Source organism: Alosa alosa, chromosome 3, assembly GCF_017589495.1.
Source record: "Alosa alosa isolate M-15738 ecotype Scorff River chromosome 3, AALO_Geno_1.1, whole genome shotgun sequence".
Classification (NCBI taxonomy): domain Eukaryota; kingdom Metazoa; phylum Chordata; class Actinopteri; order Clupeiformes; family Clupeidae; genus Alosa; species Alosa alosa.
In genome coordinates this window covers 27,736,462-27,752,667 of record NC_063191.1, presented here as the reverse complement: position 1 = coordinate 27,752,667, position 16,206 = coordinate 27,736,462, and the positions used below count along the sequence as shown (strand labels likewise).

General features: G+C 47.8%; 1 protein-coding gene across 1 annotated transcript; it reads left to right on the top strand.

The window, feature by feature from the left end:
* Nucleotides 1-107: 107 nt before the first annotated feature.
* LOC125292151 (volume-regulated anion channel subunit LRRC8C-like) lies at nucleotides 108-15,660 on the top strand. The gene is made up of 3 exons (XM_048239338.1): nucleotides 108-274; nucleotides 12,205-12,347; nucleotides 12,687-15,660. Exons 2-3 carry the CDS (start codon nucleotides 12,210-12,212, stop codon nucleotides 14,901-14,903), a joined length of 2,355 nt encoding a protein of 784 aa, XP_048095295.1. The 5' UTR covers nucleotides 108-274; nucleotides 12,205-12,209; the 3' UTR covers nucleotides 14,904-15,660.
* The last annotated feature ends 546 nt before the right edge of the window (nucleotides 15,661-16,206 follow it).

Sequence of the window (16,206 nt, the reverse complement as noted above, 5' to 3'; positions counted from 1 at the left end):
ATTAATACAGTCTATGGGGGAAATCTCTGAGGGTAATTGTCGCATCATAATACGGAACTCTTGGATTGCAAACATTCTTATCACATATTTGTGACCGTACTCCTCAACAGGTTAATGGAACAGACGGATAGATAGATTTACGCACGCGAAACCTGTGAATTCGAATTCAAATTCAACCGAACCTTAGTTGCCCTTATCAACATAATATGTTTTTCCCTTGCTTTTCCCGACATGGAGTGGACCAGAGGAAATGTAACGTAGCCTAAGCGTAAACGTAAGACACACTTTGTCATTGTATTATATGTTGATGTAAATTACCATCATCTAACATAGGGTGTGTGTGTATTATAGTCTAGGCCTACTCTTCCATACAGTTCATGACCTTTAAACGTGTTTTAATTTTATTTTAAACAAGCTTTGGTAGCGTAGGCCCAGGGGCGGACTGGCCATCTGCCATAGGCTACCGGGCATTTTCCCGGTGTGCAGGGACGGATCATGGCTTGTGCCAAGTGTGCACGTGCACAGGGGCCCTCAGCCAATGGGGGCCCTCGGATTAAAAAAAAAAAATGCCATGAATTTAGGCTAGATTATGCCCGGTGCTTCTGTCTGTTAATTTGCGGCACAACTGAACTGAATGGTGTTATGGAACCGCGGACCGAAAGAAAAATAAACTAAATGTTTTCCTGATCAATAAATACTTCTTAATTCATAAAATATAGAGGCATAACATTAGGTGGAAGTGGTAGGCTATGAGTGCTCATTCAATGTGTATGCGTGTTTGCGAAAGTGAAAGTGAGTCCCCACTCGTGGGTAGGTGAATGAAGTGGATTCCTGCAATGTTCATGAAAACAGCATAGCGATTGGATAGCCTAATAAATTGCGACTTGTTGTAGGCCTAACAGTAGCTTATATCGTAGCAAATAGCCTATGGCGATGCCGATGACAGATAGGCCTACATTATTTCACTCGTCTCGCTGGAGTGAGCGCATAATGTGGGCTGTTGCGCAAAGACATTAATTAGGGAGATGATCTGCATCTCCATTTACCAAACGCTATAGTTTTGCTAACATCTCCACTGTTAACGTGAAATATGTCTCCATGCAAGGTAGTGTCAAGCAGCAGTGAAGTGAAAACATTATCATGCAGGTAGCCAATGTTCACGTCACCTGAGTCAGACAGAAAACGGGCCCTGCTTGCTCTGTTAAAGTTTGTATGCCCCTTCCAAACTGTGTTAAAAGGCTATATTTAACAGCCAGAATTTCGAAATTTTCCCGGGGAGACACCACCGAACCCCCCGTAATATGATAAGCACCACCTCTCACAAAATACTATCAACGTCCCTGCTACCGGTCTGTCAGAAATATGACAACTGTTGTCCGGTCCGTTTAGTGAAAAATGTTGCTGTAGACTGTTTGGCCAGCAAAGGGAGATTACAGCCTAATAATAAAAACAGCTGCTGGAATTCATTTCTGTGTGGGCCTGAGTTAAAATATATAACATAATGTACTACATTATCATTGTGTGAAATTGTGCACCAGCCTGCACAGCGACAGCAAAGAGAGAAGCGCTGGCTGCACGCGCACGTCACTTGCATGCGCATGTGTCTCCCCGGGAAAATTTCGAAATTCTGTCGCGTCGCGGTCAGGGGGAGGGTGGGGGGCTTTTTTGATATTGTGCACAGGGGCCCATATTTGTTTAATCCGTCCCTGCCGGTGTGCCGACGCACCTTTTGGGCCGCTAGGATATCATTTTTAACTAGACTGCATTTCCGTAGGTAACTGCGAAAGTGTGCTTGCCCTGGTCCGGTCAGTAGCAGACAGTGGCATACTATGACAAGCCATTTAAACATTTACCCGCTAGACTGGATGTATTGCAGATATCTGTAATTCAGTTTTGCCTAGTCAAAACGAACATTTTAGATATCCACAATTAAATTCTTCCTATCCATAATTGTCATTTCAGATATCCACAAAGACATTCTTCCTAAGACAAATTACGCCACATTTGCCATTCATTTCTATGGGGTTTATCATTACGGATATCTACAATTCAGTTGCAGATATCCACTATGTGAATTACGGATATCTGCAATTGAATTGTAGATATCTGTAATTCCAGTTAGAGATATCTACAATTTGATTCTGACTAGTCATAACTCCAGTTGAAGAGATCTTTAATTCACCTCAATTAAAGTTTTGACTAGGTGAAATGACATTGTAGATATCTGTAAACGGAATTATGACTAGTCAAAATGACGTTGTAGATATCTCAAACTGGAGTTAGGGATAGTCATAATTTGATTGTAGATATCTATTATCAAGTTATAGATATCTTGAATGAGTTTTGATTAGAGATATCTGAAATTGGAGATATCTATAACTTTTAGACAGAAACATAGACAGATATCTATAATGGACAGAGAATGTCTAATAAGTAGACGGGCTCTGCTACGGATCTAAAGAGCAACGTCTTGCACAATAATTTGCACTAGTCATAATGACGTTTGAGATATCTTCACCTTTCATTCTGCCTAGTCAAAACTGAATTAAAGATATCTGCAATTGACCTGTCGCTAAGCATCACCCTTAGAACGCTGATGAGCCAATGACAGCCAGCCTCAACGGGACTCGGACATCAGCTCGGACAACTCCATAGAAAACAACAGGGAGGAGGCATAAAATGACAAATTAATGGTTATTTATGGAGTTTATTAACTCAAAAAACCCCGACGGATAACCATGGTCAAACATTTTGCATTGGGGACGTGTAATACTGATAGCCGGTACCCCGAGAGGCTAGAAAACGGGGTATATTTTCATCAACAGTAGCCTACAGGACGTCTCTCGCGTTTGAAACAGCTCGACGTAATGTAGGCTACTAAGCCAACAACGTGGGCACAGGTTCCCTGTTAAATCCCAAGATGAAAATGCTCATTAACCAACTACTATATTCTTACTACATCAAATATTAACGTAACCTATCTTAGTATCAATCTTCCACTAGCTAGCTAGCTAGCTAGCATTAACGTCAGTGGTTTTTGCACGGCTACTCGCCACAACGGCTTGTCACCTTGTATGTATTCTAAAGTTTTGAATACACCCCTCCATAGCATAATTAAGTTCCTTTTGATAGCTTCTGGAGGAAAGTAAATCCTTTATCGACCAATACGTCCTCAAAGCCTGCTTTCATATACTCTCAGCTGCCATTGTCCACAATGTATTTCTAATCAAGTCTGGTTTGTTTGTCCGAGTTTTCACACGGTAACAATGGGGGGCGGGGCTTAGCGACAGGTCAATTGTCATTTAAGATGTGTGACGAGTTGAATGTTGTTTTCAATGACGTGATGACAGATATCTGTAATTCAGTTAAAACTAGTCAAAACTAAAGCCAAAACTAAAACTAACGTCAAAACTATAGCCTAGTCAAAACAAAAATTCAAAACTTCAAGATATTTCTATCTGACATTTTCAGTACTAGTCACAAAATTACGCATTTACTGCAGATATCTTGAATGACAATTCCAACCATCCAAAATGTAATTGCGAAATTAGTCAGAAAGACGTTGTTGATATCTACAATGTTAATGTCATTTTTGGATAGTCAAACTTAGTCTTGGGTATAGAAATGTTAAATGGCTTGCCATAGCATACGCTAAATGCTGAACCTGGCTTGATCCAAGCAGATTCTTGAATAACAGTGTTCAGTGTTGAGCAGTGGCAATATCTAAAATGGCTTCTAGGAGAGGGCAAGCATTTAACCATTGGCAATATTCAAAGCTCTAGGAGAGGGCTATTTAAATCTTATGGGGGATCGTTGGATTTTACCTGTGGCCTGCCTTCGAATTTAGCTTCTATGACTAAGATAAAATCAATAAAATAAAACAAAAACAACAGCATGTGATTGGCTGCACTGTTTTGTGAAAAATAAATAATCTATAATAAAATAAATACCTGCTAGGCAGCAGCTTAGCCACATAACACGGGTTCCCTGGCAGGTGTAATAGAAAGAAACAAAATTCCAGTGGATATTTGCACGCCTTCTCAAAGACTGGTGGTTGTTAAGAGCAACGCAGTGATTTTTGCCAAAAAAATAAAAGCCAAACACGTCCAGGTGTAATAGAAAGAATTTAAGGATTTTAACCGCATGCTGTGAAGTTACATGCAGGTCTCTTTTACGGAGGAAACCCATGCTAAATTAAAACTGTAGTCACGAATTTGATCGTGTTGTCTTAGAAACGTTGTAAAATGATTGAAATATATTAAGAAAGCCACCGCTATGGTGATTTCTAATGGTAGATTGATTTGTTTAGATCCAGTGAAATTGCTGCCTTGGCAACGCTACGTCATGGCTTCGGAACTCTATAGAGCTGCACAGTCCCGCCCACAGCCGATGCCGGATGTAAAAATTCAATGCAATTTCTCCATTGACAATTGCGGTATTCACCTTATTCAGCCCCGGAGGCTAACTTACAGAACAGCCGCTCCAAAGTCAGTTTTTTCCTAACTTCAGATAGGAAAGCTGTATAACAGAAATGTCTTAAGTCACCAAAATCCTAAATAAACGTTCCTAACTAAGCCATAGAATAAGCCATAAAAACTTAACTGCACGTGGTAGACTTAAAACCAGCTACGGCTGTACTAAGCGATTGTATATGCTCCTATAGACACCAAGAGTTCATGGGGCACTAACCTTGTTTTGAGATAAATGCCTTTTATTCGCGATCTCTTGGATAAGTATTGTTCACAATCCTGAACAATCCCACAATCCCACAGTGATGCCTCTGATTGGTGGAAAGGCCGTTATGGTCATAGTTTGAAACTTTCTCTGCGAAAAATATTGTAATGATCTGAGCCTAGCTGTTGATGACTGTGCTCCCATGATGCTGTTCGGTTGATGTGTTATGTTGAATGTTAATGTTAACCATGCAAGTTACCAATGTTATGCGTCCTGACTGTCGTGTTTATGTTTATAGTTGATTACAGTGTTCATAACCGGGTCTAACTAGTGTGTGTTGTAGATACAGCCTCACATAGATGTTTAGTGCTGGAGCATAAGGGCCAGGTCTGGCCCAGCATTATGCGTTCGTGTGTTTTGGTGCGTAACCAATAAAGACCTTTCTAAGACAACTTTGCAAGATTGTTACATTGGTGTCAAAAGTGGGATGCCGACCACTACAGGACGGGAGGAGAAAGCTGCGACCAATACCCCGGCGATGATGAGTTTCCTGCCAAGACGGCTCTTCGACAGTGCGCTCGCCCATGGCCACCTGCTGGGCCCAGGAGACGGAGCCAGCCTGCAGCGTGACCGTAACGAAGAAACCCGCCCGCCACAGGAGGAGACGAACCAGGCTAATGGCAGCATCCCGCCACTGGAACCCACTCCACACGGGAGCGATGGAAATCGGCTGGTCCCCAGTGTGACGGCGGCAGAAGGGCGCTCCAACGCCAAGTTGCCCCGCTACAATGGTGAGAGGCCGCTGGCGACATACCTGGTGCAGGTCCGGCTGGCAGCCGAGCTGAATGGCTGGTCGGCGGAGAGAACGGGCCACAGGTGGCGTTGGCTCTGGAGGGGGAAGCACTACAAGTATTAGAAGACCTGCCACCGGCAGAGCAAGCAACCTGGACTGCAATCGAGGCCGCTCTGCAACGACGATTCGGCCAGAGGATCTTCACCAGCGATGCTCGCAAACAACTCGCTTCCAGACAGCGCCACAAGGGCGAGAGACTGGGCAAGTTCGCGACTGACCTGCAGCTGTATGCCCGGCGGGGCTACCCAACGTACAGCCAGAGTCTACATGAAGAGATGGCACTGGAAGCGTTTGTGCGAGGCATCCACCCGGAGCGGCTGAGAGAACACCTTCGCCTGAGCGCCCCCAGCTCGCTGGCCGTGGCGCTCGCGGAGGCCGAACGGGTGGAAAACATCTTCCACACAACGGAGTCGAGGCATTGCGTACGCCAGACATCGATGGAGGAAGACAGGGAGGAGTTGGAGACGACGCGACAGACCACAGCACAGCCACCACAACGCCGCCCACGCGAGTGGAAGAGGCCGGCCAGCGGAGACGGATGCTACCGGTGTGGCGAACCGGGTCACATCGCGAGGTACTGTCCCGCCCCAGCACCCCTCCACGCGCGCCCCAGTCAAACTAGAGGGGGGTGGCACGGCGGGAGGGATGCCACCTTCAAGTTTCACTACCTCCCTGGCTATGGACTGCATACGACTGGGCCGGCTCGGCCAAACAAGAGGACTCTATGTGGACTGTACGCTAGACGGGACTCAGTGTCGTGCCTTGATCGATACTGGCTCCACCATCTCGCTGGTGCGCCCCGGTCTCTTACCCGGCACGCTGGTAGCCAGACCCAGAGGCTGGGAAGAGACAAAAACACGCATCACAACAGTTACCGAGAGACAAAAGTGGTGCGGAACTGTATGGACAAAAGTGGTGTGCAGTGTGCATCAACGGTGAAACGGCGAGACCAAGGAGCCCGCTTTGGTTGGCTAGCATTCAGGATGATTGCATTCTCGGCCTGGACGTGCTAGAGAAATGGGGGGCTGTGGTGGACATTTCCGGTTCACACTACACTTGGGGGACGAAAGCAGCGTAGTGTTGTACAGTTTTAGTTTTGGCTTTAGGACTAAAACAGAGCATGAAGTGCTGGCTGGACGCATAGGGAGACGAAGAACTCTCCAACTCGGAAAACAGAGCACACAAGCCCTAAGAACTCTCCAACTTCGCCTCACAAAAGAGTGCAAACTCGCAAGAGTGCATCCATCCAAGACAAGCCCCCCCCACACAAGCCCAAACCAAGCCAGCCAAAACAACAGGTCTCATCCAGGTCCGCTTGCTGAGTCTCCGCCCCTCCCCACACAAGCCCGCGAAACTCAAGCCCGCGAAAACAACAGGTCTCATCCAGGTCCGCTCGCTGAGGCCGCCACTGCTCAGCTCACGCCCACCAGGGAGGAGCCAAGAGAGCGGGTTGAGCAAACACCACTCTCCGCTCAGAGAGCGCGGCCCTCTGTAGAGACAAGGCAAGCCGTAAATGAACTCTGCACTCGTAGCTGTGAGGGGCTGAGTGAAACACAGGGTAGCCAGGTGCGGAGACTACTAGCAGCGTACACCGACATCTTCGCCGCAAGAGATGAGGACTGCACCCGAACGAGCCTGGTCCAACACGATATCGACACCGGAAATGCCCGGCCCATTCAACTTCAGCCTCATCACTTACCGTTCGCCAAACGACAAGCAGCTGAAGAAAAGATCAAGGAAATGGCCGCGGCAGGAGTGATAGAGCCAAGCAGTAGTCCCTGGGCTGCGCCGGCTGTACTCGTCCAGAAGAAGGACGGCTCGTGGCGGTTCTGTGTTGACTACAGGCGCCTCAACCAGGTAACCTGGAAAGACTCCTACCCGCTCCCCCGCATTGACGATGCACTGGACAGCATTGCTGGCTCCTGCTGGTTTAGCTCGCTGGACTTACGCAGTGGCTACTGGCAGATTGAGTTAGCCCCGGAAGCTCAGCCGAAGACAGCGTTTACCATCGGGCAAGGGCTGTGGCAGTTCCGGGTACTTCCGTTCGGCCTATGCAACGGGCCAGCGAACTTTGAGCGGCTGATGGAGCGTGTCCTGGCGGGCATTCCACGAACATGCTGCGTGGTTTACCTGGACGACATCCTGTGTCATGCAACAGACTTCACCGGTGCCATAGGACATCTGGAGAAGGTGTTCGACGCCATACGAGGTGCTGGGCTCAAACTGCACCCGAAAAAGTGCCGGCAAACCGGGTTCCTGAGCCATGTCGTGGGGGCTGCCGGAGTGGCCACCGACCCAGCTAAAGTGGAGACGGTGAGACATTGGCCTGTTCCACGCGACGGTGCTGAGCTGCGGAGCTTCCTGGGCCTGGCGTCATATTACCGGCGCTTCATTCGGGACTTTGCTACAGTCGCCAGCCCGCTGCATCGATTGACGCACAAAGGCCAGCTCTTCGAGTGGACACGAGAGTGCGATGCAGCATTCCGGCGGCTGCGGAGGGCGCTATTCGAGGCCCCAGTGCTCACCTTCCCTGACCCTCGACTGCCGTTTATCCTGGACACCGACGCCAGCGACGTGGGCGTCGGCGCCGTCCTCTCACAAGCAGGCGAGCAGGGCGAGCAAGTGGTTGCATACTTCAATCGCTCACTGGACCGAGAGGAGAAGAATTACTGCATGACACGCAACTGTTGGCTGTGGTGGTGGCAGTGCGCCATTTCGAACCTACCTCTACGGCAAACGGTTCCTGCTGAGAACGGACCACGCGTCGCTCACCTGGCTGCTGAACTTCAAAGAACCAGAGGGCCAGCTGGCTCGCTGGTTGGAGGCGCTCCAGGACTACGACATGGAGATTCGACACTGGGCGGGTCGCCTTCACGGCAACGCGGACACCCTGTCCAGGCGTCCGTGTGCAGCAAACCAGTGCCAACACTGCCACCGGAGGGAGGAGAGGAGCCTGGCCGCGGCTCAACCGGAGCCCGCTCGTCGGCTACAGGCTGCATCACCGCTGGCAGAGAGAGAGTCGCTGTTTTCAGCGCTAGCCAGCTAGCCAGCATCAGCGCCGCCAACAGCAGAGGGTCAACGCCGCCAGCAGCACGCCAGCGAGACTCAACGCTCGCCAGCGCCGCGCCATCAGAGTGCGCCACCACTGCTTTCGCCAGCTTCACGCCAGCGAGAGAGTCAACGCTCGCCAACAGCACCCCGAGGTTGTCTCGCAGCACTGCAGAGCGGCAGCTGGGGCCACGGATGCGCAGTCGCCGGTGGACGTGATGTCGAGGGAGGAGATCCGAAGGCGCAATCGAAGACGCCACGCCGGCCGAAAGTGTGGTCATGGATCGGCCGGTCAGCGACCGCCATGGACTGACGTATCAGCACTTTCGATCCAGAGACCAAAGCGCATTTGTTCACAGTGGCGGGGAATAGTAGCACGTCAAGGACTGTTGTATAGACACTGGCGAGCTCCCGAGCAGGCAATCTGACATTTTCCAGTTGCTGGTTCCTGCTGGATTACGAGCCTGTGTACTGGAACATGTGCATGGGGCAGTGGGGGCAGCTCATTTCGGCATTGCAAAGACTCTTCGCCGGGCTGAGAGGCCACTTCTATTGGCCGGGATGCAGGCTGGACGTTGAACTGCATGTTCACTACTGTGACGCCTGCACAGCGAAGAAGGCCCCACGCTGACGCCAGACGCTCGCTGCAGCAATACGCAGTCTGGGCTCCCATGGAGCGGGTAGCCGCCGATGTCATGGGCCCACTGCCAGTCACAGAGCGCGGGGAAATCGCCACGTGCTCGCGGGCCATGGACTATTTCACTAAGTGGCGGAGGCGTATGCGTGCCAGATCAGAGCGCCCACCGCGATAAGCGGACAGACTGGTCACTGAGATGTTCTGCGGTTCGGGCACCAGAAGAGCTCCACAGCCACCAAGGGCGAATTTCGAGGCAGAGATGTTTGCTGAGGTTTTCCAGCGCATGGGCATCCGGAAAACGAGAACGGCACCTCTGCATCCACAAAGCGGCGGGCTGGTGGAACGGTTTAATCGACTCTAGCAGTGCAGCTGGCCATATTGGCCGACCGCCCGACAAAAGGACTGGGACTTACACTTGCCCCTGGTGCTCTGGGCATATCGCGACAATGGTGCAAGAGTCAACGAAATGCACACCGGCAGCTCTGATGTTCGGGCGAGAGCTACGCACACCAGTGTGGTGTTTGGTTCGCCTCCGGAAGCGGAGATTGGAGGTAAGCCAGGGCTGGAATACTACAAGCAGCTACGAGACTGAAAGGAGTACACGAAGTTGGCCAGGCAGGCTATGAGTGAAGCTGGAATACGCCAAAAGCGAAGCCACGATATGGCGCTGTCGCTGCCAGGAGTTCCAGCCCGGCGATAAAGTTTGGGTGTACTGCCCGGAGAGAAAGAAAGGCATTTCCCTGAAACTCACTAGCCAGTGGGTCGGACCGTGCGATGTCTTAGAGAAGCTGTCTGATGTGGTCTATCGTGTGAGACTGATTAAGCCGCCGGAGAATTGTGGCTCTCCACCGTGATCGACTGGCCCGTATCGACCCCTGGCCTTAGCTGAGGGTCGTGGAGACTTTGACACTGACTCTGTGGAACTTGGTGACAATGGAGCTGTGGCTCTAACACCGTCACCGTGCAGCCTTCACCGGAAGTCACCGCCGCGTCCCAGCCAGGCTCATGGACTGACGTAGGGTAAGACTTGAGTCAAGGGGACATGGACTAAGTCTCGGGGGGCTGTGTAATGATCTGAGCCTAGCTGTTGATGACTGTGCTCCCATGATGCTGTTCGGTTGATGTGTTATGTTGAATGTTAATGTTAACCATGCAAGTTACCAATGTTGTGCGCCCCTGACTGTCGTGGTTTATGTTTATAGTTGATTACAGTGTTCATAACCGGGTCTAACTAGTGTGTGTTGTAGATACAGCCTCACATAGATGTTTAGTGCTGGAGCATAAGGGCCAGGTCTGGCCCGGCATTATGCGTTCGTGTGTTTTGGTGCGTAACCAATAAAGACCTTTCTAAGACAACTTTGCAAGATTGTTACAATATTGACAAACATGGCGTTGTTTTACTGCCTATGGCGAAAATCTTAATGTGATTTAAAAACTTTCTTGACGAATATTGGTACTTGTATCAACAAGGATTGGGGTTTATACATCACAAGAACTTAGTCAGGGCCAATACACTATCAAATAGACCACTGTACAGTATATGTTAGTTTAAACACTCAAACTTTTCAGGTAGCCGACAGGCTAACCTTTAGCATTTCCGACATTGTATGTCATTACATAATGCAGCTAACAGCCTACATGCTGCAACACAGGTATGAAATATATTATGTTTTAGTGAGTGTCCAAAGGGGTGAAAGCCACTTTAAATCGGGTCACATTATTGACTGTTGTGTGTCCGAGAGTCAGTTTGTGGGTTTTGTAAGGGCCAGCATGAGGGACAAGACCTACAAAGTTGTGGTGAGTTAAGCAGGGAGGTTGGTAACGTTCTGTAGCCTTCACTGTATGATTCATATCAATCATTAACCTAGGAATACTTCATGCATTTAATGAACATTTTGTGTAATAATTCATGGCAAATTAATAAACTGAATATGGTGGTCCAAGAGCAGACCATGCACCAGTCCATGCATCAGCCCGACTGAGCAGTGATGACAGCATAGGATGAGTCAGGTAACATTACGAAGCACTGCCGTTAACGTTAACCGCTTTCACACACACACGATATAAAATACACGATGATAAATATAAAATTCAATATCAAAACACTATTATTTACATGATTACTCCTGAAATAACTGCTATTAACTGCACATTCACTGTATAAAAATCACTGTTTGGAGGAAAGGGTTCGCGTGCTGTCGCCGGTTGGAAATGGCAAAATAAATTGCGCCGATTTTGCCTATATTATTCAGTGAGGCGCGGTGGTTTATGGGATAAGTAGTTCCTTCGCTCAGAAATGAAAATATGTACACAGTCTTGTACCTTTGACTTTTTTTGGATTTTCTCTATTCTTTTTTTCACACAAAATTATATGTTGTATGCTTATGAGTTATGCCGTAGCTGGTTAGCCTAAGACATGCTGTAAAACTCTTACGGATTTTTCCAAACGTCAATGGGACAAATGAATGGGAATCTTACATCCGGCACCTAACCGCATTTTGGCTGTGGGCGGGACTGTGCAGCTCTATTGCATCCCCTTTCTATACTTTGCATCACAAGTCCAGTCATTTTAAGCCAAAATAGGGGTCAAGGTTGAACAAATTGCAACACAAGCAAACTTAACTGATTTTGAATCCTCAATATGTCCTGAGTAAGGGAAAAAAAGCCCCGAAGAATCCCGATAGGGGAAAGTTTCGGAAAAGACCCAAATATACCCTATTCATGCTATCCAGTATTTTTCTCACGTGAATAGGGGAAAAAAATTAACCTTCAGATATCACCATGAAAATTACTGAGTTGATTACTTACATCAAGACAAACAAAAAATGTATTATAAGTTTTTTGAAACTGTTTGTTAACATGGGCAACATTTTTGGTCCTAGTCCGCCCGTTTACGGGTATAATTGGGAAGCCTGTGATTACATAAAATCAAACAACAGTGTTACAGTATAACTTGCTTGCCATTCTGATGTGTCTTGTTGTGTCCTGTCAGGAGTTATGATTTACGTGTCTGAGTTGTGGCACTTCTCAGAGCAGCCCCCAGCGTTTCGTGTGCTGAAGCCATGGTGGGATGTCTTCACCGACATCCTGTCCTTCATCATGATTTTGATAGCAGTGTCTGGTTGCACCGTTCAGGTGGGTGTCAGAGCAGCATACTGTAAGTAGCTGCAAGTTACTACTCCATCCCAAATGAAATTTGGTATTAAAACTGAGAGCTACAAGTTATGTTGTGTGCTTGTGTTTACATGGTAGTCTACTGCGAGTACCTACTGCGAACTTTTGGTTCCTTCAGCATTCATGAAGTAGGCTATCTATTCTAGTTTATCTATCTTTCTAATTTCTACAACATATGCTAGTCCCCTGTGATAACTGCTGACATTTTTGTCAAGTTGTAGCCTACGTTCATTTCCTGCACACTTTAGCCATTTTGGCTAAATATTTAAGGACATGTCTGATGTTTCTTCTTGTCTGTAGGTGATGGATGACAGAATGTACTGTCTTCCTCAGAGAAGTCCGACATGTCCGCTGACCATGAATCACGACACAGCTGAATGCTGCAACTCCTCCTCAATCTCGCCCACGGCATCAGATCTGGAGAGCAAGGGTGTGGACAACAACCTGGACCTGATGCAGTATAAGTTCATTCACAAGATCTGCTACCAGACGAGCCTCCACTGGTTCCCCAAGGTCTTTCCCTACATGGTGCTTATGCAGACCATCATCTTCATCGTGTGCAGCAACTTCTGGTTCAAGTTCCCCGAGTCCAGCTCCAAAATCGAACACTTTGTCTCCATCTTGGGGAAGTGCTTTGAGTCGCCCTGGACTACCCGGGCCTTGTCTGAGGTGTCAGGAGAGCATCTGGAGGACAAGGAGGCTTCCCCCGGGGACATCAACCTGGTCAATAGCCAGTCTGTGTCTTCCACACAAAGCAAGATTGTGATGGACAAACCGGCGGCAGGCAGCGTCTTGGACAAGAAGGAGTGTGAGCAAGCAAAGGCCCTTTTCGAGCGGATCAAGAAGTTCCGGCTGCACGTGGAGGAAAGCAACCTGCTCTCCAAGACATACATTCGCCAGACCATCATGAAGGTGTTCATGTTCATCTTCATCATTGTTTCAAACGGTGCCCTCGTCCCCAAGATAAGCATCATCATCACCTGTAACGTGGATATTCAGGACATGACTGGGTACAAGTTCTTTTGCTGCATTCACAACATGGCTGGCGTGTTCATCAAATTGTCTTACTTCTATCTCTTCATTGTGGTCATATGTGGCGCCATATGCCTTTACACTACCTACTGGCTCTTCCACCGCTCTCTGAAAGAGTACTCTTTTGATTATGTGCGCAAGGAGACTGGGGTCAACGACATCCCGGACGTGAGGAACGACTTTGCCTTTCTGCTGCACATGATGGACCAGTACGACCAGCTCTACTCCAAGCGCTTCGCCATCTTCCTGTCCGAGGTGACGGAGAACAAGCTGCGGCAGCTCAACCTGAACCACGTGTGGTCGGTTGAAAAGCTTCGCCGGCGGCTGCAGACCAACGCCAGTGGCCGCCTGGAGCTCCAGCTGATCATGCTCCCGGGCCTGCCGGATGCCCTCTTTGAGCTGGCCGAGCTGCAAGCCATCAAGATGGAGCTCATCAACAACGTCACCATCCCGGCCGCCATCGAGCAGTTGGAGGAACTTAAGGAGCTGTCCCTGTACCAGTGCTCGCTGAGGGTGGACACGGCTGCCCTGCCTTTCCTGAAAGCCAACCTGAAGGTGTTACGGGTGTGGTTTGTAGGCGCCCACGAGCTTCCCTATTGGTTGTACGTGCTGAGGAACCTGGAAGAGCTCCACCTGATTGGCTCACTGCGTCCCAGCGCCTCTAGAATCATTACGCTGGAGTCACTGCAGGAGCTGAGGTGCCTGAAGACTCTGTTGCTCAAGAGCAATGTCACCAAGATCCCTCAGGCCATAGTGGACGTGTCCAGCCACCTCCAGAGGCTGTACGTCCACAACGACGGCACCAAGCTGGTCACGCTGAACAGTCTGAAGAAGATGGTGAGTCTGAGTGAGCTGGAGCTCGTGCACTGTGACCTCGAGTGCATCCCGTACGCCATCTTCAGCCTGGTCAACCTGCAGTCGCTGGACCTGAGGGAGAACAAGCTGGCTTCCATCGAGGGGATCGTCAGCTTCCAACACCTGCCCAAGTTCACCTGCCTGAAGCTGTGGCACAACAGCATCGCACAGATCCCCGAGCACATCAAGAAACTGGTCAACTTGGAGAGGCTCTTCTTCAGCTTTAACAAGATCGAGGTCCTGCCTGTTAACTTGTTCTGCTGCAGCAAGCTGTTGTACTTGGACCTGTCCCACAACGACATCAGCTTCATCCCTCCTGAGATTAGGTTTCTGCAGAACCTTCAGTACCTCTCAGTCACATCTAACAAGATAACCACCGTCCCCGATGAGCTTTTCTTATGCAGGAAGCTGAACACGCTCAAGCTGGGCAACAACGCCCTGTCTGTGCTCTCATCAAAGATTTCCGACCTGGATATGTTGACTTGTCTAGAGCTGAAAGGAAACCACTTGGTAGCCCTGCCTAGTGAGTTGGGCAGCTGTCCGCTTCTAAAGCGCTGTGGTCTGCTAGTGGAGTATGCACTTTTTGAGACACTGCCCTTAGATGTGAGGGAAAAAATGACTTCAGAGTGAATGGGCATTTTTGACACTTCAGTGCATTCCAATCCTGTGCTGTCCAGGGCATGTTTAGACGTCATAGAGTTCATATGTTATGGTGGCTATAGCAGCACTAATGGAGAAGTAAACCTATATGCTTATGCTTGCCCTGGCAGGAGATACCCTCAGAATATATGTTATGGTGCAAACTATGTGAATGGCAGCTTCAGTAAGCATGTGTTTTATGTGATTTATTATTACTGGAAATGACCAAGTTGGTGACGGCTACATATGTTATACTGATTATTTTAGCTTACAATTTGGCAATACAATTTATGTATTTTGTCCTTGTAATCACAAGCATACCTGGGTCATTCCGTGCCAAATCAACAGATTTTAGAAAAATCATGCAAAGCAGAGACCGGGTTGTTATATTTTCGTCCCCATATTTATGAAGTAAGATGTTGGATATTACAGATTATTCTGAACCACAGGTGGGTCATTCCGTGCCTCCCGCCTGACCATCTTGGATTTGCTTTATACTTATAGGTCAATAATGTTATTATACCCAGCAACAACTGTGCAAAAGTTTAAGCATGTACCTATTTCATTGTCTGAGACATGGAAGCTTAAAAAACAGGCTCACAAAATTTTGTTTTTTAAAAGACTAAGTTCCTTCGGTCATTACTTTTGAACGATTCAAGCTAGATTCTTGACATTTTCAGGGAGTATTCTACACTGTTAATTGTCTTCAACTTCTAAAATAATTGCCCTACAGTTGAATATTTGTCAAGCTATGACCTGCTGAATATTGCATTTATGAAAAATGTAAGTATGTTTTGATCCCAATATCTTTACAATGAATCCCATCAGAAGTTTTGAATTTATTTATATAATACTACTGTTTTAGTACTTCCTTACCAACTAGGTGCATGTCCAAAAGAAATGAAAATATCTCATTTATAGAGCATCAAACATGAAAAAAATAACTTCATACCTAATTTTCAAGTGCATATTCCCCATATATGACAAAGTCTATCATAAAAACAATCATACTGTAGCACCGGAAATACATTAATATCTTTTCATTAGTAGGCCTACATGCTCAAAATATTGTGTTGGTACCTTGACTCAAACTATATCAATTAAGGTATCAAACATGGTTTTCAGTGCTGAGGGTGATTGATTTTTTTCCTGGCTTCCTATGGACATTTGACTTATACCATGTGCTGATTTTCGCTCCTTGTCTCTCTGTCTCCACCGCTCACCTGAATCTGCTTATTAGCATAATCATTGTCTCACCTGTTCACCTGTTATTTAGCCACTTTCTGGTTTGGCA